The 21,202-nt window shown below is 37.9% G+C and overlaps 1 protein-coding gene across 8 annotated transcripts in view; it reads left to right on the top strand.

Annotated features, from left to right (window-relative positions):
* The window catches only part of NAV3 (neuron navigator 3), an 830,862-nt gene that overhangs the window by 673,709 nt on the left and 135,951 nt on the right, over positions 1 to 21,202 (top strand). For all 8 annotated transcript variants that reach the window (XM_041738590.1, XM_041738593.1, XM_041738591.1 and 5 more), the window contains 3 exons: positions 1,909 to 2,017; positions 2,687 to 3,070; positions 16,007 to 16,126. In XM_041738590.1, coding sequence (XP_041594524.1) covers positions 1,909 to 2,017; positions 2,687 to 3,070; positions 16,007 to 16,126 — 613 coding nt within the window. The remainder of the gene's footprint in view (positions 1 to 1,908; positions 2,018 to 2,686; positions 3,071 to 16,006; positions 16,127 to 21,202) is intronic.

Raw genomic sequence — 21,202 nt, 5'->3', positions numbered from 1 at the left:
TGATTAGAATCTCAAGGGTCATTACCAGCTCTGAGTTTTAAAGTGATGGTAATTGATAAGGTTAAGGATTGCAGGACTTGAATTAGTGTAGGAGAAGTTTGTGCCATGTGCCCGAGGAGGGTTCAATACCTATTTTTCTATCTTGACAATATATCTAAGGACGTTTTTTGTATTCTTAAAGTTTGAAATAATAATGCTATTGCTAAACCTCCTTTAATCATTCGAGTATTTTGTCAATTAAAAAGTAGACACAGGCAGGCAGCAGAATGGTGGTTGTTTAGGCAACCATCCAGGATGAGGAAAAATGAACAACGCAGTGATGTTTGGCTGAAGAAGAAAATTGGGGAATGAGCAGTTGGTGTCTTTTAGTCTCTGACTGCTGTGGTGAAGGTGGTTGCTGTGGTGAAGGTGGTATAGAGTTGTTCAGTCACCTTCAGAGCTCCTAAGACCAGCAGATGGAAATGAAAGGCAGGCAAATTATTCATCCTCGGAAATGTTTTCACAATGAGACCTGTCCAATAGCAGAAGGAGCCATCTCTTCTGGAGACGATGCCTTTCCAATCTTAGAGGCTTCAGGCAGAGGCCCATGGCTACCTCCCAAGGGAGGCATAGATGAGTTCCTTCACTGGCTGAGAGGAAAGGTGGGGCATTCTTTGAAACCCCTGCCAATTCAATGATTATATTATACAGGTGAAGTGATTCTATGATCACTTCACTATTATACAGGTGTATTTACTGTGTATTTTTTTTTTAAATCTGGCATGAATTCTATGTAAGGAAATGAACACGTCAACTATCTACGTACATTCTTGAAATAGCCTGTAGGTATGCATCTTGACTTCTCCGTGTGACAGTTTTCATACAGAAGTTTAATCAATGCTGTTTCCTACCTTCACTTTCCCGTCTGTTTTTCCTTTCCTTCGTTCCCTTCTCTTTCCCACTATCCCCTTCTTTTGCCTTCCTCTTTTCCCTCCTCCTTCTCGTACCTTCCCTCCCCTGATCCCCTTAGACCATCCATTTCCTTTACCTCCCTTCTTTTCTCCTTCATCTTTCTTACTAAAGTTTCTCCTCACTGGACATCCTTCTGAGCCCAAACTGAACAGAAGAGAAGCTATACTTCCCCTACTGTCTCCCCGTGTTCTTCTCAGTATCCAGATAGGCCAGTTTCAAATGGCCACTCGCTTGGGAGTATTACATGTCCATAATCAGACTGGTTTAATGGCACCTCTCCCTCCAAATGATAGGTGGTGGTTGTGCAAGGCTAGCATTTGTCACACTGGCAAAGCTGCTGGTTTCATGCCTGTTAAACACAGGAGGGGGTTAGATGCTAGAGCCTCTCCTGGAACTCGAGCGTCTAGGTGGATGCTGTAAATCTCTGTAAAAAGTGACAAATATTTAAAAACAAAGCCATCCAATGTTAATAGGAGACTTACAAAGGTACTGCTTCTGTAAGAAAAGGCCTCTTATTCCCCAGAATCCAAGTGTGTAATTGTACAAGGTAAGTTTATCTTACTATTCTGACTATACCTAGGGAGAGGTAATTATGAGGATAATTAGAATCCAAATAATTCCAGATTTTTAAATTAAACTCAGCAAGAGAGAGTACTGTGTAATATATTTCTGAATTAATCACTGTCACTTTGCATGATTAAGGTCATGAATCTACAAAGTATTATTGTATTATCGTCACTCCTTATTATCCATTATTACTTCCAATGTTACGTTTGTTTCTATTCACATTTTATTTGTAGAAAGGAGACATAATTTTCAGGCAGTAAGCATTTGGAATCCCCTACCTATTATTTTACTTTTAAGGAGAAGAATTTATATTACTTATCTAGGTAGACAATTATTCTAAGACCAGTAAATGTCTTGACTAATAAATTTATGATTATATTAATTTTCTAGGTGAAGATCCTGAAACAAGAAGAATGAGAACAGTTAAAAACATAGCAGATTTGAGGCAGAATTTAGAGGAGACTATGTCCAGTCTTCGTGGGACCCAGATAAGCCACAGGTTTTTTTTTTTCTCAGTTCTATATATAAAGAGAAAAATAATAGCCAAGTACCTAACCTCTTATAAGGATAAAGAAAGAATTTTAGTTTCCTTACTATTTTCGTCAATTTTACATGACATTCATCTGGTGACTTCTTAGGACAGACCCAGGGACTTTTTTCTCCTATCCATCTCTTCTTCCATGTAGTGTCCCTTTCAAACCGAATTAGCCACTGAAACTACCACCATCACTACTAAGTAGATTTCATGCCTGTGACAGACAGCAAGGCAAAGTTGCAGTTGAAATGCATCTAGGGCAGGGGGTCGGCAATGGGGGAGGGATAGACCATGAAACATAATTGTACTCAACTTCCAGGATGGTTCTGGGAAGCCTTTGGGATTAGGTTAAGGGTTTGTTGAAACTGTGAAACAAAATTCTGTCTCATGTAAAATGATTGATGATGGCCTTTCTTTTGAAAGCAGAAATGCAAAACAACAGACTTCAAATGAATGCCCCTTCCCACACTGACATGTGCAGAGGTGTTTTGCATCTTATGATGAATGCCTAATTTGACTCGCATGCAAATGACGTACTTCTAAGAAATGACTCCGCTCTAGCCTTTCCTGTAGACCATAGTCTTGGTCTGTGATACCAAGTGAATTATAGTTATTTCTTCATTTGTTTGACAGCACCCTGGAGACAACATTTGACAGCACTGTGACAACAGAAGTGAATGGAAGAACCATATCCAACCTGACAGGCCGACCCACTCCCATGACCTGGAGGCTGGGTCAGGCATGTCCTCGACTTCAGGCTGGAGATGCTCCCTCCCTGGGGGCTGGCTACCCTCGCAGTGGCACCAGCCGATTCATCCACACGGACCCCTCGAGGTTCATGTACACGACGCCTCTCCGTCGAGCAGCTGTCTCTCGGCTGGGAAATCTATCACAAATTGACATGAGTGAGAAAGCAAGCAGTGACCTGGACATGTCTTCTGAAGTTGACGTTGGTGGATATATGAGTGACGGTGACATCCTTGGGAAAAGTCTCCGGGCTGATGACATCAACAGTGGGTAAGCGGCCTTTATCTCTATCAGCGTTACGCGAACGGGGACGGTGGCCTACAGAGATTCATTAGCTGGAAGAGGAATAATTAGGCTAGCTCACAGAGTCATTAGAAACCGTGACAAATGGAAGGTTACTGGGGGTATATCAGGCCCCCTTTTCTGCTCATTTGTGAAAAGTAAAATATCTAAGACTTCTGTAAAATCATTTCATTGTAAGCTATTAAATTTTTCTCTTATGACTTTAGAGAAACAAATATGCCTTTGCTTTTCAGAGTGATTTTCACATGCTTCTTAAGTAACAGATTTTGTAGTGAAAGACGTGAGAAGGGGACAGGAGGAATTTTGCTGAGCTGCTGGACTTTTTTTTTTTAATTTGGCTTGTCAAAACTGCCTCTAACTTCTTTGAAGAACAAATATCTTTAAGCATTCTTCGTTTATGTACCTCCAATCTAATTTGAGGGAAATCATTTTAGAATTGAGAGTTTCAATCTCTTTTGATGGTATCAGATTAAAAAAAAAACTCCGCCTTTTTATTCTGCTTTCTATTATATTCCAAAAACAGGAAATTAATTAATTAATTAATGATTATATATAGATGATTAGAAAACTCTTAAAGATTTTGGTAGTGAGGAATATTTAGTTCAACCTGAGGATGAGCCCCAATGGAGGCAATAGGATAATCTATTAAAACTACTTCTATTACTAATAGTAATTCCGTACAGATAAGAAAACTGATCCTAACTGAGCACAATTGTATAAGGCTAAGGAAGAGCTAGAACGGCACTAGAACTCAGATATATCTGACTTCAAAACCCTGGCTCTGTTAATGCAAGGAAAAGCTTCCCAAATCAATTTCATGATTATCATGTTTTGAAATTTAGGAGTTTTGACTTACTTTTTGTCCTTGTATACCTGAGAGAACCAGTATCAGAAATCATTCTTCTTAAGAGTAACCCTTCCTGACTTCATTCATGAGAGGACAGAAAAGCTTATTTAAAGATGATAAGCCTACGGAAGAGCTTTTAGATCAGTGTGTATCTCTGCTCTGATACCCTGCGATCCAGAGCTTGCCTGATGCCACCTTCCCGGATGGCGAAATCCCAGCAATGCAGACTCAGATGGATTGTGGTCAGTGAGGGTAGGCAGTAGTTGAGTTGCCAGTGGAGTCAGACAATTTAAATTCCTTTCTACCATTTGCTATCTGTGGACTTTGGAGGTGCGGCTTAAGTTAGACGCTTTTTTGTTTTCTGTAATTAGGGATACGATTGCAGAATCTCCACAAAATTCCTAGGAAGTAAGAAAATAACCCACAAAATTGTACTAACTCAGAGCCTGTCATGGTCTGAGTGTTGAGTAAATTTGTCACCAGCATCATAATTTCATGTATTATCATTAATAATCATACTAATGTGTGGATGTTACTGTTACCATTTTTGTACGTATTAAAAACCACCTAGGAGGGGATACCCAGCTCGGGGAACGTGATGGCAACACAGGAACAGCTAAGGCATGAACTTTTTCTCCCGCCTCTCCCTTTTCTTACCCAGTCTTTCCACTCTCTTACATCCTCCTCTTTCTTCTTTCTTCATCTCTTTAAATGACAGCATATGTGTGTATTTTTATATTCACTACTGGATGAAGATTTAATTATATACATAAATATAACATATACATACCTATATATACACACATCATACACATAATACACACATACACACACAGGCAGTCACTCTCCTTATATGCGGTAGTTACATTCCCTTTTTTTTTTTTTTAAGATTTTTATTTATTTATTCATGAGAGACACAGAGAGGCAGAGACACAGGCAGAGGGAGAAGCAGGCTCCATGCAGGGAGCCCAGTGTGGGACTCGATCCCGGGGCCCTGGGGTCACGGCCTGAGCCCAATGCAGACACTCAGTTGCTGAGCCACCCAGGCGTCTCACAGTAGTTACATTCAGTGAAGGTGCCACATACACCAAATTAATGAATATTGAATCATTGCTCCTAGGGGAAAGACAGATGTGGCTCTTGTGAGCTTTAGGTCACATTTTTATCAACTCATCAGAATATAATCTTGTTTTGTGTGTATTTCAATTTAAAGCCACCTTCCTTATTAGTACATGCTGTCGATTCATTAACATTGAGCTCATGCCTTCTCACCACTGCAGTTCATGCCTTGAAGAAGCTTATCTAACACATTCTTTTCCATAAGACATATCACAGTCTTCCTACACTTAGGAATACAAGAACCCTTCAGCACTACACTTGGGGGGCATTTTAAACAGAAGAATCTCCAAGACAAAGCACAAAAATGTGGAAAACGTGGCTCTAAAGGGACTGTAAAAAGGACACGTTGTCAGTAGGAGAGCTGAATCAAGAAAGCAGAATGTCACCTTATTTGACCTCAGCTGGGAATGTCCTTATGGGGCAACTCAAGACTTGTTGCTCAGACTTGTGCCTCTCCACGAGGCACCATGAAAATGTTGCAATTATTGATTTGCAAATTTTAGCAAGTAAGCAAATTTGCAAACGTGGAGTTTGTGAATAATGAAGATTGACTATTTATTTATACACATGTAAAATGCTTATCTTGAGAGAGAAGGCATATCTTGGGAGCAGTTTAAATCAGAAATCAATGGACATTGACAATGCAATATGTGGGTAATTTCAAAAGTTTCATACACATAAAAACTTAGAATAAGGAGAAAGTGCTAAACCTAGGCATGAGATAGGAGGGAATAGGAAAAAGAAATAGTTTAGTTACATTCTCTGATTTAAATAGCTATAGAGAAGGGAACTGTATTAAGAGAATTTTTGTAGGAAAAGTATAAATGATGTAGAAAGAAGGCCATTTAGTGAGCCTGACTAAAATATAATTTTCAAAATCAGAGGGACAATGGGATTAGATGACACTCACTGACCTTTCCCTTAATTGAGATTCATGGAATCTGAATCCTTAATTTTGAGAGATAGGGTCTCTTGTGACAGGCTTCAATAACATTATGCTAAGAAGTTTAAACTATGTACTCTAAGCAATGGAAAGCCCTGTTTTTTATGTTTTTTCTTTTTTCTTTTTTAAAGATTTTATGTATTCATGAGAGACACACAGAGAGAGAGGGGGACAGAAGGAGGGACACAGAGGGAGAAGCAGGCTCCATGCAGGGAGCCCGATGTGGGACTCCATCCGGGATCCTGGGATCACGTCCTGAGCCAAAGGCAGACACTCAGCCGCCCAGGCATCCTGAAAGCACTGTTTCTTAAGGGAGATTATCTAATAGTCACAGAATAGGGCATGATGATGATTTTTGAGAGTCCCTTTTAGGGGAAATCTGCAAAATGGATTGGGAGGAGAAGCTCTGGTGGTAGATTTCAGACACTACTCCAAAACCTCACATCCAAGGTCTATAGGCCAGAAATATGGGAATAGCCTTGATGGGGATGAAAGGAGGGAAAAATTGATATGTGAGATACCACAAAGGAGAAATTTACAGAAATAATGATAGGCTACTCACAATGGCTCGAAAGAGGCAGAGAATTCACATAAGATGCCCATTTTGTAAGCACCAGAGATAGGAAATTATACTGTTACAAAAAAGAAGCAAAAAGAGAGACTATTTTTTTTTTTTTTTGAGAAAGCAGAAGGGAGATAATGGATGTAGAGTCAGAAATGCAGACAGAAATGTAGTGATTGTGATATAAGCTGAAAAAGCCGAAGTAGTATCCAGGGTAGAGTTATGATGTAAAGTGTGGTCTCATCTAGAAGATAGTAGAACTTATGGGAGACATGAGGACTTCTGGGAAAAGAATAGAGAGAAGGGTCCTGAGCTGAAGTGTGTGTGTGTATGTATCCAAAATGTATTTCTGAGTTTATCCTAGGTGCCAAGCAGCATTTTGCAAATGTGCGTGCAGTAGTGAGTGATATAGACAAAGCATCCTGTGACTCACCCACTAGTGTTGTTTATATTTTTATAGGTACTCACTTGTCCAATGAATGAATGACCAATAGATACACATGCTTGTAAGTAAGTATGTGTGTATACATTCTTAGATTAGCAGTTTTTTCTTAAGGCAATTTTTTAAAACAACTGAATCTATATATAATGATGTATATTACAGGCATACCTATACTCAGAAGCATTTTGTATTTTCCAGGACCCTAGCTGTATTAGTTAACAGTAACTTCTGTAAACAAGAAATCTCAAAATCTTATAACTTAACACAGAGTTCATTTCTCCTTCACATAAAACCTTCGCTGGGGTTTCTGACCTTCATTTGGGAAGGTACACATGTAGCCTGTAGGAAAACAAGATTGCGGTAATTCCACTGTCACACCCACATTGACATTCAACCAGCAGTAGCCAATGAGAGAAAGGACCATGGCATGAGAATATTTCATCTGTACCAGGCCTAGAAGTGGCTCATATGACTTCCACACACATTCCCTTATCTAAAATAGCTGGATGGCCGCATCTCACTATAAGAGAAGCCAGGAAATATGGTTCAGCTGTAGGCCCAGAAGGAAGAGGACGTTTTTTGATGAGAGCTGGGTAGTTTCTGCTGAATTCACTTAGGGGAAAAAAAAAAGTTATGTCCATTGTCTTTCCTACTTGTTTCATGCCTCAGTGAAAACCCAATTCAGTCTTCTCTTCATTTTTGTTCCCTGTCTTTCAAATGAAGTCTTGGTAGTTTCACAGATGAGCTCATTTAAATATGCATCAGTGGTCTGCATGTTTTATGTTGTCATCCATACTCAGTATATTGAAAAAAAAAAAAACATACAAAAAATCCTGCATGAAAACTTGCCCTGGTGATGTTGACCTGTTTGGCATTATACAGTTTCTCTTTCCTGTGGCAGAGTACAGAACCCTGAGGTTTAAAGAATGACTCAGAGTTTTGTCCCCTGGGTGGAAGGTGACTAGACATCATCAGCAGGCAGTATGGCTGGTCGCAGCTCAACCGTGATTAGGGGTTATTATGTGGAGGATACCCTGGGGTGTGCAGCACTTCAGCGCTCACCAGTTTACACAGAAAAGTTATTGGCATTTATACGGTGTAGCCCATGCTTCAGCCTAGAATTAAAAGATAGGAAGATGAGAGGGCTAGAGACATCCCATGGGAATTTTAATTTGATGATGTTTTAAGTGAGAAAGAAGGGCATCGAAACGTCTGTGCTACAATTCAGGAAAGAAATTGAGTCACAGAGTTAATTTTCTGTTCCCAATTTTTAAAAGTATGTTTCAGTGATTAAAGGGACAAAGAGCTCAAAAGGCATAGTAATGAATGAAGGTGTTTAATTTAAGATTTTTTTTCCCTCACGTAACCACAAGGAATGTGAAGTGAATGGGAATGGAGTTTCATTTTCTCATATACCTTAGGTAGAACTCAGAAAACTAGTTAATCAGCATTCGAAGAATTCAAAATTTCTGAAGCATGTAAAGACTTATCTCTTTCTTCTCATTTTAAAATTACTTTAAACACTTGGGGATGTGAATCTGCCAGTAATTAGGAATTAGTCAGAGGAAGCCCTCTTACTTATAATGAGTCTCTGAGAAAGTCTCCATTTGTGAAGCAAAAAAAAGGAACATGCTGGAAAATTGGGGAGAAAGTTACATATTTTAATTGGGTGGGAATTTAAGTTATCTCCAGGTGTCACAGTATTAACACCTGGGTCAGAATATAATCTAAAATTCTACTTAAGTCATATGGCCCAAACACAGAGTAATTTAATTTTGAGGAATGATCTTCTTAAACAGGAACATGAATACTTTTATCCTTCTCATTTGATCCTCCCTCGGTTCACCTGATGATGTGAAGCATGTCTAACATTAGAAAGGGCAGGGTTAAAATGTTGGGTTGAAAGAGTCTACATAGCAAATGAGAGCTTCCTAATCATAATGTTCCTACTAATTTCGTATTCAAGATGTGAGAGTTATATTTAGTGAATGTGGACATCCTAATGGAAAAGTAGCTGGTGATACTAGCCAACACTTGCATAGCCTTTACGACATGCTATTTATGTCTTGCCATAACTGTAAGAAGTAAATATATCATTACTATCTCCATTTTACAGATGAAATAACTGAGGCATGGCTGGGTTAAGTGATTTTAGCTAGAACTCAGAAAATTAGTTAATCTGTTTTTGGGAATTCAAAATTTCTTAAAACATGCAGGGCTGGACTTGAACCAAGCAATCTGGCTCCAGTCTATACTTTTAACCATCATGACATACTGACCCTATGAGATTATCTATATGTCTACATGTACATATTTTTCTCCTGGGTGTTGATTTTCTATAATATAGCAGAGATTTACAGCAATCTTTATTATTAGTATAGTTTTTTTTTAAGTTAGCATGTATGATCTAGGGGATAATAGTTAATATCATCTGTGCTCATCTAAAAGAAGATGCTGAACTGTTGTGCCTTTGAGATTTAAAAAGCCTGTGTGTTCATGTCATTTAAAAAAATAACTAATTGTAACATGTAGTGGCTGATATGAAATGTCAATGTGTGATTCTAGTAAATTATGGTGCAAGCATAGATTGTGAATCTTCCCAAATCCCCACAAAAACAGACAAAGCAACTAGACAGGAAAGCCAAAAAATCATCATCATTGTTTACACATAAAAGATGATGACAAAGTATCATCTCAGCCCCCAAGTATAAGCAGCTGGGGACAAACATCCAAGAGCCGAAGGATGGCGTCAACATCTGTTTAAGAAGAAACAGAGGTAGCCCTGGGGCATCTGGTAACACTAAGAACAGAAGAACCCCCAAATGGCCGAGAAACTGACTAGAAAACACACAGGGCATCTGAAGTCAGCAGCTGAAGCTGGGAGGAGTTTTGACCACTTGACCAGCCAGAGAGAATAAGGGCAGAAGGTCATGTCTGAAGGGAATTAGAATAGTCTCGTTCCTATGAATTCATTTAAACTGCCCAACCACAGCTCCCTTCCAGGAGGACTCCACACCAACAGACATCTTCTGGGAGTAGAAGCAAATTAAACAGGACGTGGCAATAAAGGTAGAAGTGAAAGTCTGGATGAAAGTAAGAGATGGAAACAACCCGAAAATCTCAAAAAGCTACATATTGCATTTTAAAACACTATACAAGAATAATAGAGGCAGTTACTATGTGAAATTAGAAAGGTATCTACGTTGTTTCTTTTTATTCCGGAAAAAAAATGAATTTCACATAAAAACAAGCAGGAGAAGAGTGTCAGGATGAAACCTCACAGAAGCCACAAACATATGCCAATACATATAACAAATAAAGGATTAGTATCAATGAGGAAAGAAAAAAGGAAAACAAAACATAGCACTGAATCCAATAGAGAAATGAGGGAAAGAAAGTGAGATAAGTCAGCCAGAGAAAGACAAATAACATATGATTTCACTCATATGTGGAATTAAAGGAACAAAGGAGAAAAGAAAAGAGAAAAGCCAAGAAACAGACTCTTAACTAAAAAAGAACTGAGGGTTGCCAGAGGAGAGGTGGGGGGGGGGGATACACAAAGAGAACTCAAGGAACATTTACCATAATCATCACTGAGCAACGTATAGAATGTATAGTATTGTTAAGTATCGTACACCTGAAACTAATACAATGCGCCACATGTTAGCTAGATTGGAATTAAATTTCAAAAACTTAATAAAAATTTTTAAATGAGCAAAAGACGTAAACAGACATTTCATAAACAAAACATAAATGGGTTATAACAAAGTGAAAATATGATGAACCTGCTTTGTAATCCGGAACTTGTAAACCAAACCAAAATGAGAATTTTCACCTAGAGGCAAGTAGGTATTTATGCTGAAACTATTTTGAAAAATATTTAGCATTGACTAGTAAGGTCAAATATGGGTATGGGCATCTTACGACCCAGTGATTTTCTTTCCAGATACAGACCTTAGGTTAGTTCTTCCTGTGAGCACAGGCAAGTATGGGCACACAAGTGTTCATGGCAGCAGAGACGAAAAACAACTCAAATGTCCAAAGAGTCAAATGGAATTAATAGTACATTTGTAAACAGAGTTGTAAAGCTATAAAATGAATAACACAATGATACATATGAAAATAGATAGTTGAAAAAATGTAATTTTGAGCAAAGGAAAGAAGTCACAAAAAGATTACACATAGATTGACTCAATGTATAGCAAGTTCAAATCCAGGAGATGCTAAATAATATATTTTTAGGGATACATGCCTATGTAGCAAAACCATAAAGGAAAGTAAAGGAATACTTACACAATCCAGGGCAGCAGATATCTCTGGAAGGGAGGTTTGGGGCTGTGAGTGGAAGGAACCTATATGGATGATGAAGACACAGGGAATGTTCTATTTCTGAAGCCCGGTAGTAGGTGCATGAAAATTGGTATTATTTTTATTATTTGATATGTACTTTTATACCTCATACACCTGCAAAAGTATGTATTTCCCTTTTCTTTGTAAAGCATGGCATTACTGTGGTGGTAGAGTTGTATATATATATTTCTGTTAATTGAGAAAGTAGGATTGAACAATATAAAAATAAGATTTTTACAAGTTTTGTCTATTTCAGTGACTTCCAGACATAATTAGAGCATAATGATGCAGATTCACGGATTTGAACAGACTCTGTCTTATAACAGCTGAGGGTATTGAGTGACAAGGAGTCGTATATCTAGATTATCAATTAGGTGGATGGTGTCTTTCCTTTTTTTTATATTATTATTATTTTTTAATGCTCTCAAGGATTTTAATAGGAGCCTTCAACTAATGTATATTTGAGAACGAATTCTCCAAACTTTCAATGGTTTTCAATAATGGTTGCAAATTACCTGACTTATTTGAGAAACTATTAAATAATATAATGCCTGTGTCTCATTCAAGACCAGGGTTTCTGTGTTGGCATGGGAGGAGTCCCTGGCCCCTACCCAGTAGAGGGCCTAACACCTTTCCATCCCAAACAAAACCGTCTTCAGAAATTGCCAAAGGTGTCCTGGGAGACAAAATCCTCTGCTCTTGGTCTCCCTGGTGGTAGTGATTTGAAAACAGCTCAGGTATTCAAGCACATTTGGACGGGCAAACTTTTCTTCGTTCATGTCCATTGCATCCATCCATGGCCTCATAATCCCTGGTCACTATGATTAATATGTATATTGTGTCTTTCCTTTTAGCCACTGTTGTGCACAACAAAAGGAGCATGAGCATTAGTGCTGAAATGAATATATCCTCAGCTTTTGCTATATTTGAGGTGCTTATGAGAAAGCCACCTATCTGTGCCTTGGAAGCAGTTTAATACCTTACTTTAGGGTAAGGTGGAATGATATGGCCTAGAAATGTTAATTTGGATAATAGACACCTAAAGTGCATGCCATACATATGCAAATTGCCTACACAGAAAGAATCAGGGTGCCGGTAGAAATGAGGAAGAATTAGGAAGTGCTTTGTGAGACTATTTTTTATGGGAATTATTTTACAGTTTATAGAATTTGAACATGGCTAAAATTATTCTAAGACTTTGAAATAATTTATTTTTTGTCAGTAATCTTCACAAGTTTCTTTTCAGCTTTTTGTACCAATCTTCCCTCTGACTATTATCTCTTCTTAATAAACCCATCTGGGCTGACAGTTTTGAAGTTTAGGAAATCATTCTTAAAATTTTACATTATTCTTTCAGAATGATCCCCTACCACTGATAGCTCCCAGACTGTAGCATAATTTTTTAGAGTAACTGTAAAATTCATGTTCTTATATATAGATTTTTAAATCCTTCAGAAAGAATGAAAAGAAGGAAGAATTACCAAGAAAAAAATCAAGTCAGGAATTTGTCTTACTTGTGCGATGCCTGTATGTTGTTTTTCTTTTAATTTAAATTCAGTTAGCCAACATATAGTAGTAGATCATTAGTTTCAGAGGTAGAGGTCAGTTATTCATCAGTTGCGTGTAACACCCAGTGCTCATCACATCACATGCCCTCCTTGATGCCCATCACCCAGTTACCCCATCTCCTTGCCCACTTCCCCTCCACTGACCCACAGTTTCTTTTCCATAGTTAGGAAATCTCCCATGGTCTGTCTCCCTCTCTGATTTCTTCCTATTCAGTTTTCCCTCCCTTCCCCTATGATTCTCTGCACTGCTTCTTATATTCCATATATGAGTGAAACCGTACTATAATTTTCTTTCTCTGATTGACTTATTTTACTCAGTATAATGTTGATGTAAATGGTAAGATTTCGTTCTTTCTGATGGCTGAGTAGTATTCCATTGTACATATACACCACCTCTCCTTTAACCCACTCATCCGTCGATGGACGTCTGGGCTCTTTCCAAAGTTTGGCTGTTGTGGACATTCCTGCTATACACACTGGAGTACAGGTGCCCCTTCGGATCACTACATTTGTATCTTGAGAGTAAATACCTATTAGCGCAATTGCTGGGTTGTAGGGTAGCTCTATTTTTAACTCCTTGAGGAGCCTCCATACTGTATGTTGTTTTTTAAATAACAAACTCATGGTTCTGTAATCAAAATGCCCTACCAACATTCAAATCAGAGTGTGCCTGTGTAAAAGGAGGAGTTATAACTGAGTTTTTTTTTTTTTTGGTTCAATTAAGATCTGTTGTAAACCTATTGGATATTAACTGGAAAATTGAAGGACCCAAGAAAAATGAATATCCTTTTAGGTGCTTCCTGAAAAAAAAACTTTTTTCTTAATTTATTGAAGTTTTAAACATATGTTTTTTTCCTTTTGAAAATTAGTTTTCAAAGCAGTTAACCTTTGTTTATAGACCTTACTCTCCTGTAAGTATTGAAGAACTAAAAGGTTATGTTTCTAATAGAAGTAATCTGTCATCTTATTTCTTTTTTACATGCATCACCATCATGGGTAAGATACAGAAATCAGCTCTGATGCTTTCTTTTTACAATATGGAAGCCTTTTGAATTCAGCTGGACGAACATAATATATTTGTGGACCCTCATTTGTATACAAAACACTGTGCTAAACAATTTTGGAGATACACAGATGAAGACAGACCAAAGAGACATACGTGAAACATAACATGTGTACATTGTTATAACTTCCTCCAAGGTTAAGTTTAGGATTAAGCATGTTGGTAGTTTTAAAAAAAAAAAAAAAGCAGGAGGCTGGGAGTATTACACTTATCTGCAGAGAAAATTTCAACTACCCTCAACCTTTTAAAACACAATCTCAAAAGTGATTGAAAAAACATTTGCCACTAAACACTTTGTCAGGAATTTTACATACGCCACCTTTTTTTTTTTTTTTTTTTTACATACGCCACCTTAAGAGACAGTAAAACCTTTTAGATGTTGGTTGAGAACTGTGTGGGAAATACAGTAAGAAATTGGAAATGGGGCACCGGGGTGGCTCAGTGGTTCAGCAACTGCCTTCAGCCCAGGGCGTGATCCCGGGGTCCTGGGATCGAGTCCCGCATCGGGCTCCCTGCAGGGAGCCTGCTTCTCCCTCTGCCTGCATCTCTGCCTCTCTCTCTATGTGTCTCTCATGAATAAATAAAATCTTAAAAAAAAAAAAAAAGAAAAAAAGGAATTGAAAGTAAGAATAAACCCTGAAACACAGACACCACCAAGATGTGGCAGCTGACAAAGGAAAACACATGAAGGACAAATATCCCTTCCCTCCTTATTTGTTTAATTTTATGATGCTCCTAACCATGAATTAGTTATTTAAAAAAAATAAAAGTTAAATTCTATGTAGTATTTCTTATTCCAAGAGTATATCAGTGTTCAATTTTAGAGCCAAAGTCCTTTATTTTTCAGTTTTGGTGAGATTAAATTCTTGAGTAATCAAGAAAACTAACCGTGTAGAGTACCTTATAAGGATAATGCAGCATGACCTAGTGTTGTCTTGTATATAAATTTCATATATTTCCTCCAAATATGTGGAAGAGACTTCGTGAATAGCAAGTAAGAGCTTTGTGTATTTTTTCTTTAATTCTCATAAAATCTCTGCAGATTTTATTCTCCCCATTTTCAGAGGAAGAAATCGAGGCACAGTTTAAGAAACTTGTTTCAAGGTCCTTCAACTAGTGTAAGGACAGAATTTATTGACCGTGCAGTCGTTAACCAGTTTAATAATCAGTCTTCAATATGGTCATGATTAATTTTTTTTTTTTTAGTTTAAAAAGCGAAATCCACTCGAATTTGCTTGAGCAAGTTAGGGACATGATTATAAAGAAGCAAGAATATCTCTTGGAGCCCACAGACAAGCTGTGAAGTTGAGACCAAGGGGCCAAGTGTCTCTGCTTCCTTTTGTGCACCTGCTTTGTCACTGTTTTTACTTTGCTGACCGGCTTTCCCCGTGGCGGGTGGGGTCACTCTGGGACCAGCTTTCTAGACTTGAGTTCTTAGTTCTGCCGTAACTGGTAGAGTAACATCATGTCACTTAACCTTTTTGTTCTTATTTTTTTTCTCTAATGTGACAATAGTTACTGTCTGTAAACTATTTACAACAGTTCCTGGCAACATTTTAAACATGTAATGCACCTTGGCTATTATTTTATCATTGTGGCCAGTTGGTAACATACATTTTATGTACCAAATAGATTAATTTTAAGTTGAGCAATATCCCCTTACTCCTGTGACCTTCAGTGCTTCAAAAATGGTATTTAGAAAATGAAGTGATCTTGCTCTTACTTAAGAGTTAAATGATCTTGCAGCCTGTTCAAAATTTTGATAACAAAAGAGGGGTGGAAGTGAAGGTTTTACGTAGTCTACTTATTTGTTGTAGTAAGGAAGATTGATTTCCTAATAAACTTGAAAAAGACTCTCATTCTTCCTGGTGAGTAAAATGTTTATATAGAAAAACTGTAATAAAGCATATTTGCATAATTATTGAAAATTGTGAACACTGTTTATGAAGTTAAATTATACAGATGAGATCATTTAATTTTCTGTTGATTAATTACACAATTACTTTCAGGTACATGACAGATGGAGGGCTCAACCTGTATACTAGAAGTCTGAACCGAATACCAGACACAGCCACTTCCCGGGATGTCATCCAGAGAGGAGTTCACGATGTGACAGTGGATGCAGACAGGTAATGCTACCAGCATGTACGATGGTGAGAACCACAGAAACCAGGTGCATAAGTGAGACCCTAGGAGTTTTTTTTTTTTTTTTTTTGAGACCCTAGGAGTTTTATAACATAAATCAAAAGACTTTTTATTTCAATATAATAATTATTTTTAAATATTTTAAATATTTGAAATATTTTAAAATATTTTAAAATATTTAAATATTTTAAATACTAAGGTGTTTTTTCTTACAAGACTTGCTGAGCCCTATATAATACTGCATTGGTGAGAATATTTAACAACTTTCAGTTACATGGCAGCAAATTTTAATATCTGTAAAAGCAAAATAATAAACATAGACTATGTTCTTTCCTTGAAAAGAACTCTGGCTGATAAGTTCCTTTTGGTTTGGATAGTCTTGGATTTACCCAGAGGCTAACGATACAAAGATTGAAACATAATTCGAATTATCAGGTACAATAAACTTGATGCTTTTCTTGAGGGGTTTGTTGAAAGCCTACAACTCTCGCTTTAGACTAATTTCTGTTTTGTATGTAATTGTTTTAGATTGTTTAAAGGTGTATGCGTGTGCATGCTTGCGCACTTCATATGCTAGTTATTATTTTGCTGGAAGTTGTTTTGTCAGTTTGATCAGAATCACTGCTGTTAGAGAATATTGTTCTTGTAAAATAATATTGTAAGACATACTTCTGACCTGATTTTGCCCTCTCTTCATTCAGAATTTTGACTTTATTCATCAAGAAGGAATTGCCATTTCAAACCTATGCTATATCTGTACCTAGAGTGATTCTTTACTAAAGCCAGCTTTGAGGAAGAGGGCAGAAGTTGTGACTTAATGTATCCACGTTCTGAAATAGGAACTGTGTACAATTCATCGTGCATCTTAACATAGCCAAACCAAAGGCTTGAATCCTGATATTAGCCATCCGTTTCTCCTCAGTCAGATGCTGTAGATATATTTTTGGAAGAGATTAGGGACTTTTAGATACTACTCTTTTTTTTTTTTTTTATTTACTTATGATAGTCACAGAGAGAGGGAGAGAGAGAGAGGCAGAGACATAGGCAGAGGGAGAAGCAGGCTCCATGCACTGGGAGCCTGATGTGGGATTCGATCCCGGGTCTCCAGGATCGCGCCCTGGGCCAAAGGCAGGCGCTAAACCACTGCGCCACCCAGGGATCCCTAGATACTACTCTTTAAATAGATAATCTGTTTTGATGTCTACCTTCACACCCATTTTCAGAAACACAGGAGGGAGGGGTGTGGGGAGGAATGGGTATCAGGTGATGGGCATTAAGGAGGGCAGGTGATGTAAATGAGCACTGAGTGTTATATACAACTGACGAATCACTGAACTTTGTCTTTGAAACTAATAATGCATTATATATTAATTAATCGAATTTAAATTAAAAAACGAAATACCACCAATTTTTAAATATTTGGAGTCTTCTCCAGGATAAGTAGGCTGTTTCTCAGCTTTCCTTGTCATGTGTTGAGGAGGCCACTCTCTCAGATCTAGGGTCAGGGTGAGTGTGAGGGTAAGGGCATATGCCTGGTATCCTGCCGTTCAGAGACCTCTCCGAAGGGTTAGGGTTAGGGTTAGGGCTCAGGTTCGGGTTGGGAGTTTGGGTATGTGCCTGATGTCCTGTAGTTCAGAGACCTCTCCAGAGAATCAAACCCCAGAACTACTGGGGTGAGAACAGACATGGCAGCCGTCAACTGAACTGAGACAAGTAAGGCATTTGGGGCTCTAAATACTCTTTAAATAAGGCTGTTGATATTTTAACTCCTGTTGGCCAGAGGACAGTTTCCACTGGGAGACTAGGATAGACGTATCCCAGTCCATAGACCAGGTGTGTGTGAGAGAAGCATGTAGTTACAAAAGGATTATGAAAAATGTTGCTGCCCCACCACTGACCTGAGCTCCTCAACTATTCTCCCTTCCTGACTCCTTCAGCCACCCTGAACTTGTTTCTGCTCTTGGATTGATGCTTCCTCTGCCTAGAATGCCCTTTCTACATTCACTGCATTATTGCCTCCGTCGCATTTCAATTTCAGCAGAATGTTTCCTTCTCAGAGAAATGATTCCAGAGAGGCTAACATACATCTGATGGGCAGTCACTTTCTTTTTTTTTTAAATAAATTTATTTTTTATTGGTGTTCAATTTACCAACATACAGAATAACACCCAGTGCTCATCCCGTCAAGTGCTCCCCTCAGTGCTCGTCACCCATTCACCCCCACCCCCCGCCCTCCTCCCCTTCCACCACCCCTAGTTCATTTCCCAGAGTTAGGAGCAGTCACTTTCTTAACCATCACCTTATACTATTCTCATCATTCGTTGAGTATAGCATACTTGCTTATTTCTTTACCCACTTATCTTATATCTCCTCCATTACAATGTCAGGCTACGAGTGCAGAATTTTTGTCACTTCAGTGTATTTTGAGCCTTTAACAAATGCTTATGGGGTGAAAGAACAAAGGAATGAATACAAACTACTACTGAATATCCGGGTATGGCTAGCGATAGAGTCCAACAGGGTCGAGAGGCAAATGGGGCCAGAGCCAACATACTGCAAGGATATTATGTAAGAGAGGGAAGGGGTTATGTGGAAAAACAGGAAGCAGTGATTCGAGGGGATGAAATCCACAGTGTGGACTACACTTTAAAACTAAGGACCTACACATTCTTAGCTGAAAATGGAAAGTATTAAAGGAGGGGGAAAGTCTGTTGGTTTTTGGGAACTGAGGCTGTGGTGGCAGAACCAAGGAATCAGTATTTTAGAGATAGTTGGGATACCCAGCTCTCCTTGCTCCTCTAAGGTTCCAGCCTGGTGCGTGGCTGAGGAACCGCAGACCAACGGGAAAACCCAGATGTGTGTCTAATAAATTGGGACCTGTGAACGCAAGGATCTTAAAGTGTGGTCACTAAATCAGCAGCGGTAGCAGCATCACTTGGGAACTTGATAGAAATGCAGATTAGTTCTATCTAAGACTTACTGAAGGGGAAACTTTGGGCTGTGTCCAGCAATCTGAGCTTGAACAGGCCCTCCAGGTGATTCTAGTGGATACTAAAGCTGGCAAGTCACTACCTTAAAATTAACAACTATATGCCAAGTTGATGAAAACATGAACACTTAGCATAAACATTTAAACATTAAAAAATGACATTTTGAAGTTTTTATTCACTTTTCTAGCTGTGCTCTGTCGAAGGAAAGAGAGTGTCAAAATCACAGTGTCACTGATCTTTAGATTAGGTCATGTTGTCCCTGAAAGATATTGTCTCCATTCATTAGATTCAGCTTCTGAAAATTGCATTTTTGAAAGAATTATATAAGGAAAACAAAACCCACTTTAATCACTTGTATATATTATTTTTTATAATAAATTTATTTTTTATTGGTGTAACTTGTATATATTAAACACCAATAAGGTCATAGGGAAAATCCTGCTATCAGCAGAGATAGGAGTTTGTCTTTTATTATAGTTAAATCTGAAGCTCTTTCAAAATCCTATATTCAGGAAGTGATTAGGGATGTACCTAATTTAAAAATGCATAGTATTAAATATTCTAGTTGTGTAAGTCCTGCTGTTAATTTAAAAATATCCTTGTACAGGGTGTTGTTTCATAAAGCTTTCTTAATTCTGATATCCATTCCAAAGAGGATAAGCAAGAATAGCTATAAGGTAATACCACTTTGCTTACTTTTACTCAAAAAAGATACTAAAAAGTCCCATACTTCAAAATAAAACTGTTTAACTTGATTTAATCCAGTGCTCCCTAAAAGCTTTTTTATCACTGATTCCCCCACATTTTTCTCTGTAATAATTTGTTCCTGTGATATTTTCAGAAATGCTGATCTTTGCCTAATGCCTTCATTTAGTGGATATAATAGTACAAGGACTTGGGTCTTTTACCTCCTGTACTTAACAGTTTCCCAGTGACTTTAGTCAATGTTCTTTTTAACAGTATGAAAAATATTAGTGCTTGGTTCATTTTAGTAAATTGGTAAATGTAAGGCTTGTAATAGTTCACTGACAAAAAGCTTAAGAGAAAAAAAAATAAACCCCAGCAGTGTTTTATTAATTTTTCATATTTTGTAGACATTTTTTCTATAAGCTCTGATCAGTGAAAATACATTACATAAAAGCAAAGTAGCCAGCTGAGTAGGATAGCAATGGGTTTGAATTGCTTGTGTTATTTTAGTGCAGATTATAAGGTTCCCCTTTGATCAAAGTCTAGTTAAAATGGGATGGGCAATAGAGAACAGCTGAAATCTTCTTCCCAGCAGATTGAAATGGCCCCAAAGAAAAGAGAAGGGCTTTCAGCAGACAACTGTAGTGTATCGTGTTTTATTACTCAAAGATATTGTAGTTCCTTCATTTTCCATATCAATCCAACACCAGCCCCATTTCCTTCCTAAGCTGACCGAAAAAAAAAAAAGCTTATAGAATGGGACTAATCCTTGTAGACATGTTAGAGATGCTCTGGGAGCCTCACAAATAAGTTCATAATAGACAGTTAAAATGTGTGGACTTTATCCATTTGGCTCTGGTTGTAATGAGGTCAATCCTAACTCATATACACTTATACAGTTGGATTACACTATATTTAAAAGGTAATTTGTGGGGGAAGGTGGGGGAAAGTTGTTTTGGTTTTTATTAACTCTTGTCCTGACACTAACTTCCCTGCTAGTATTAACAAATATGAAAAAATATTTGGTGAATAAATAATCACCTCCTAAGTGCATGCATGACAGCATAGTAGCAGCTTGGATAAAAACAAAACAAAAGAATAAAAATGAAAGACCCTGAATTTAAAGGTCAGATAGAACAATATAAGCAAAAAATAAAATGGTAATAAAACTGATTAAGTCATAATAGATGTATGTGCAAAGTATCTAAGAAGCAGCCCAAAGGGAAGTGATTATTCCCTACCTGTGAGTATAAGGAAAGACTTCAGAAAGCAGTATGACTTAAATGGAGCCATAAAGAAAGCGTAGTACTTTTTGACATGTGGCCTGGGAGAAATCTGAAGAAATGTGGGAGTGGAGAGCATAGAAGCATGGAAGAGTTTAGT

Source organism: Vulpes lagopus, chromosome 23 (assembly GCF_018345385.1).
Source record: "Vulpes lagopus strain Blue_001 chromosome 23, ASM1834538v1, whole genome shotgun sequence".
NCBI lineage: Eukaryota > Metazoa > Chordata > Mammalia > Carnivora > Canidae > Vulpes > Vulpes lagopus.
The sequence above is the reverse complement of the archived record's forward strand: the minus strand, read 5'-3'. Positions and strand labels throughout refer to the sequence as shown.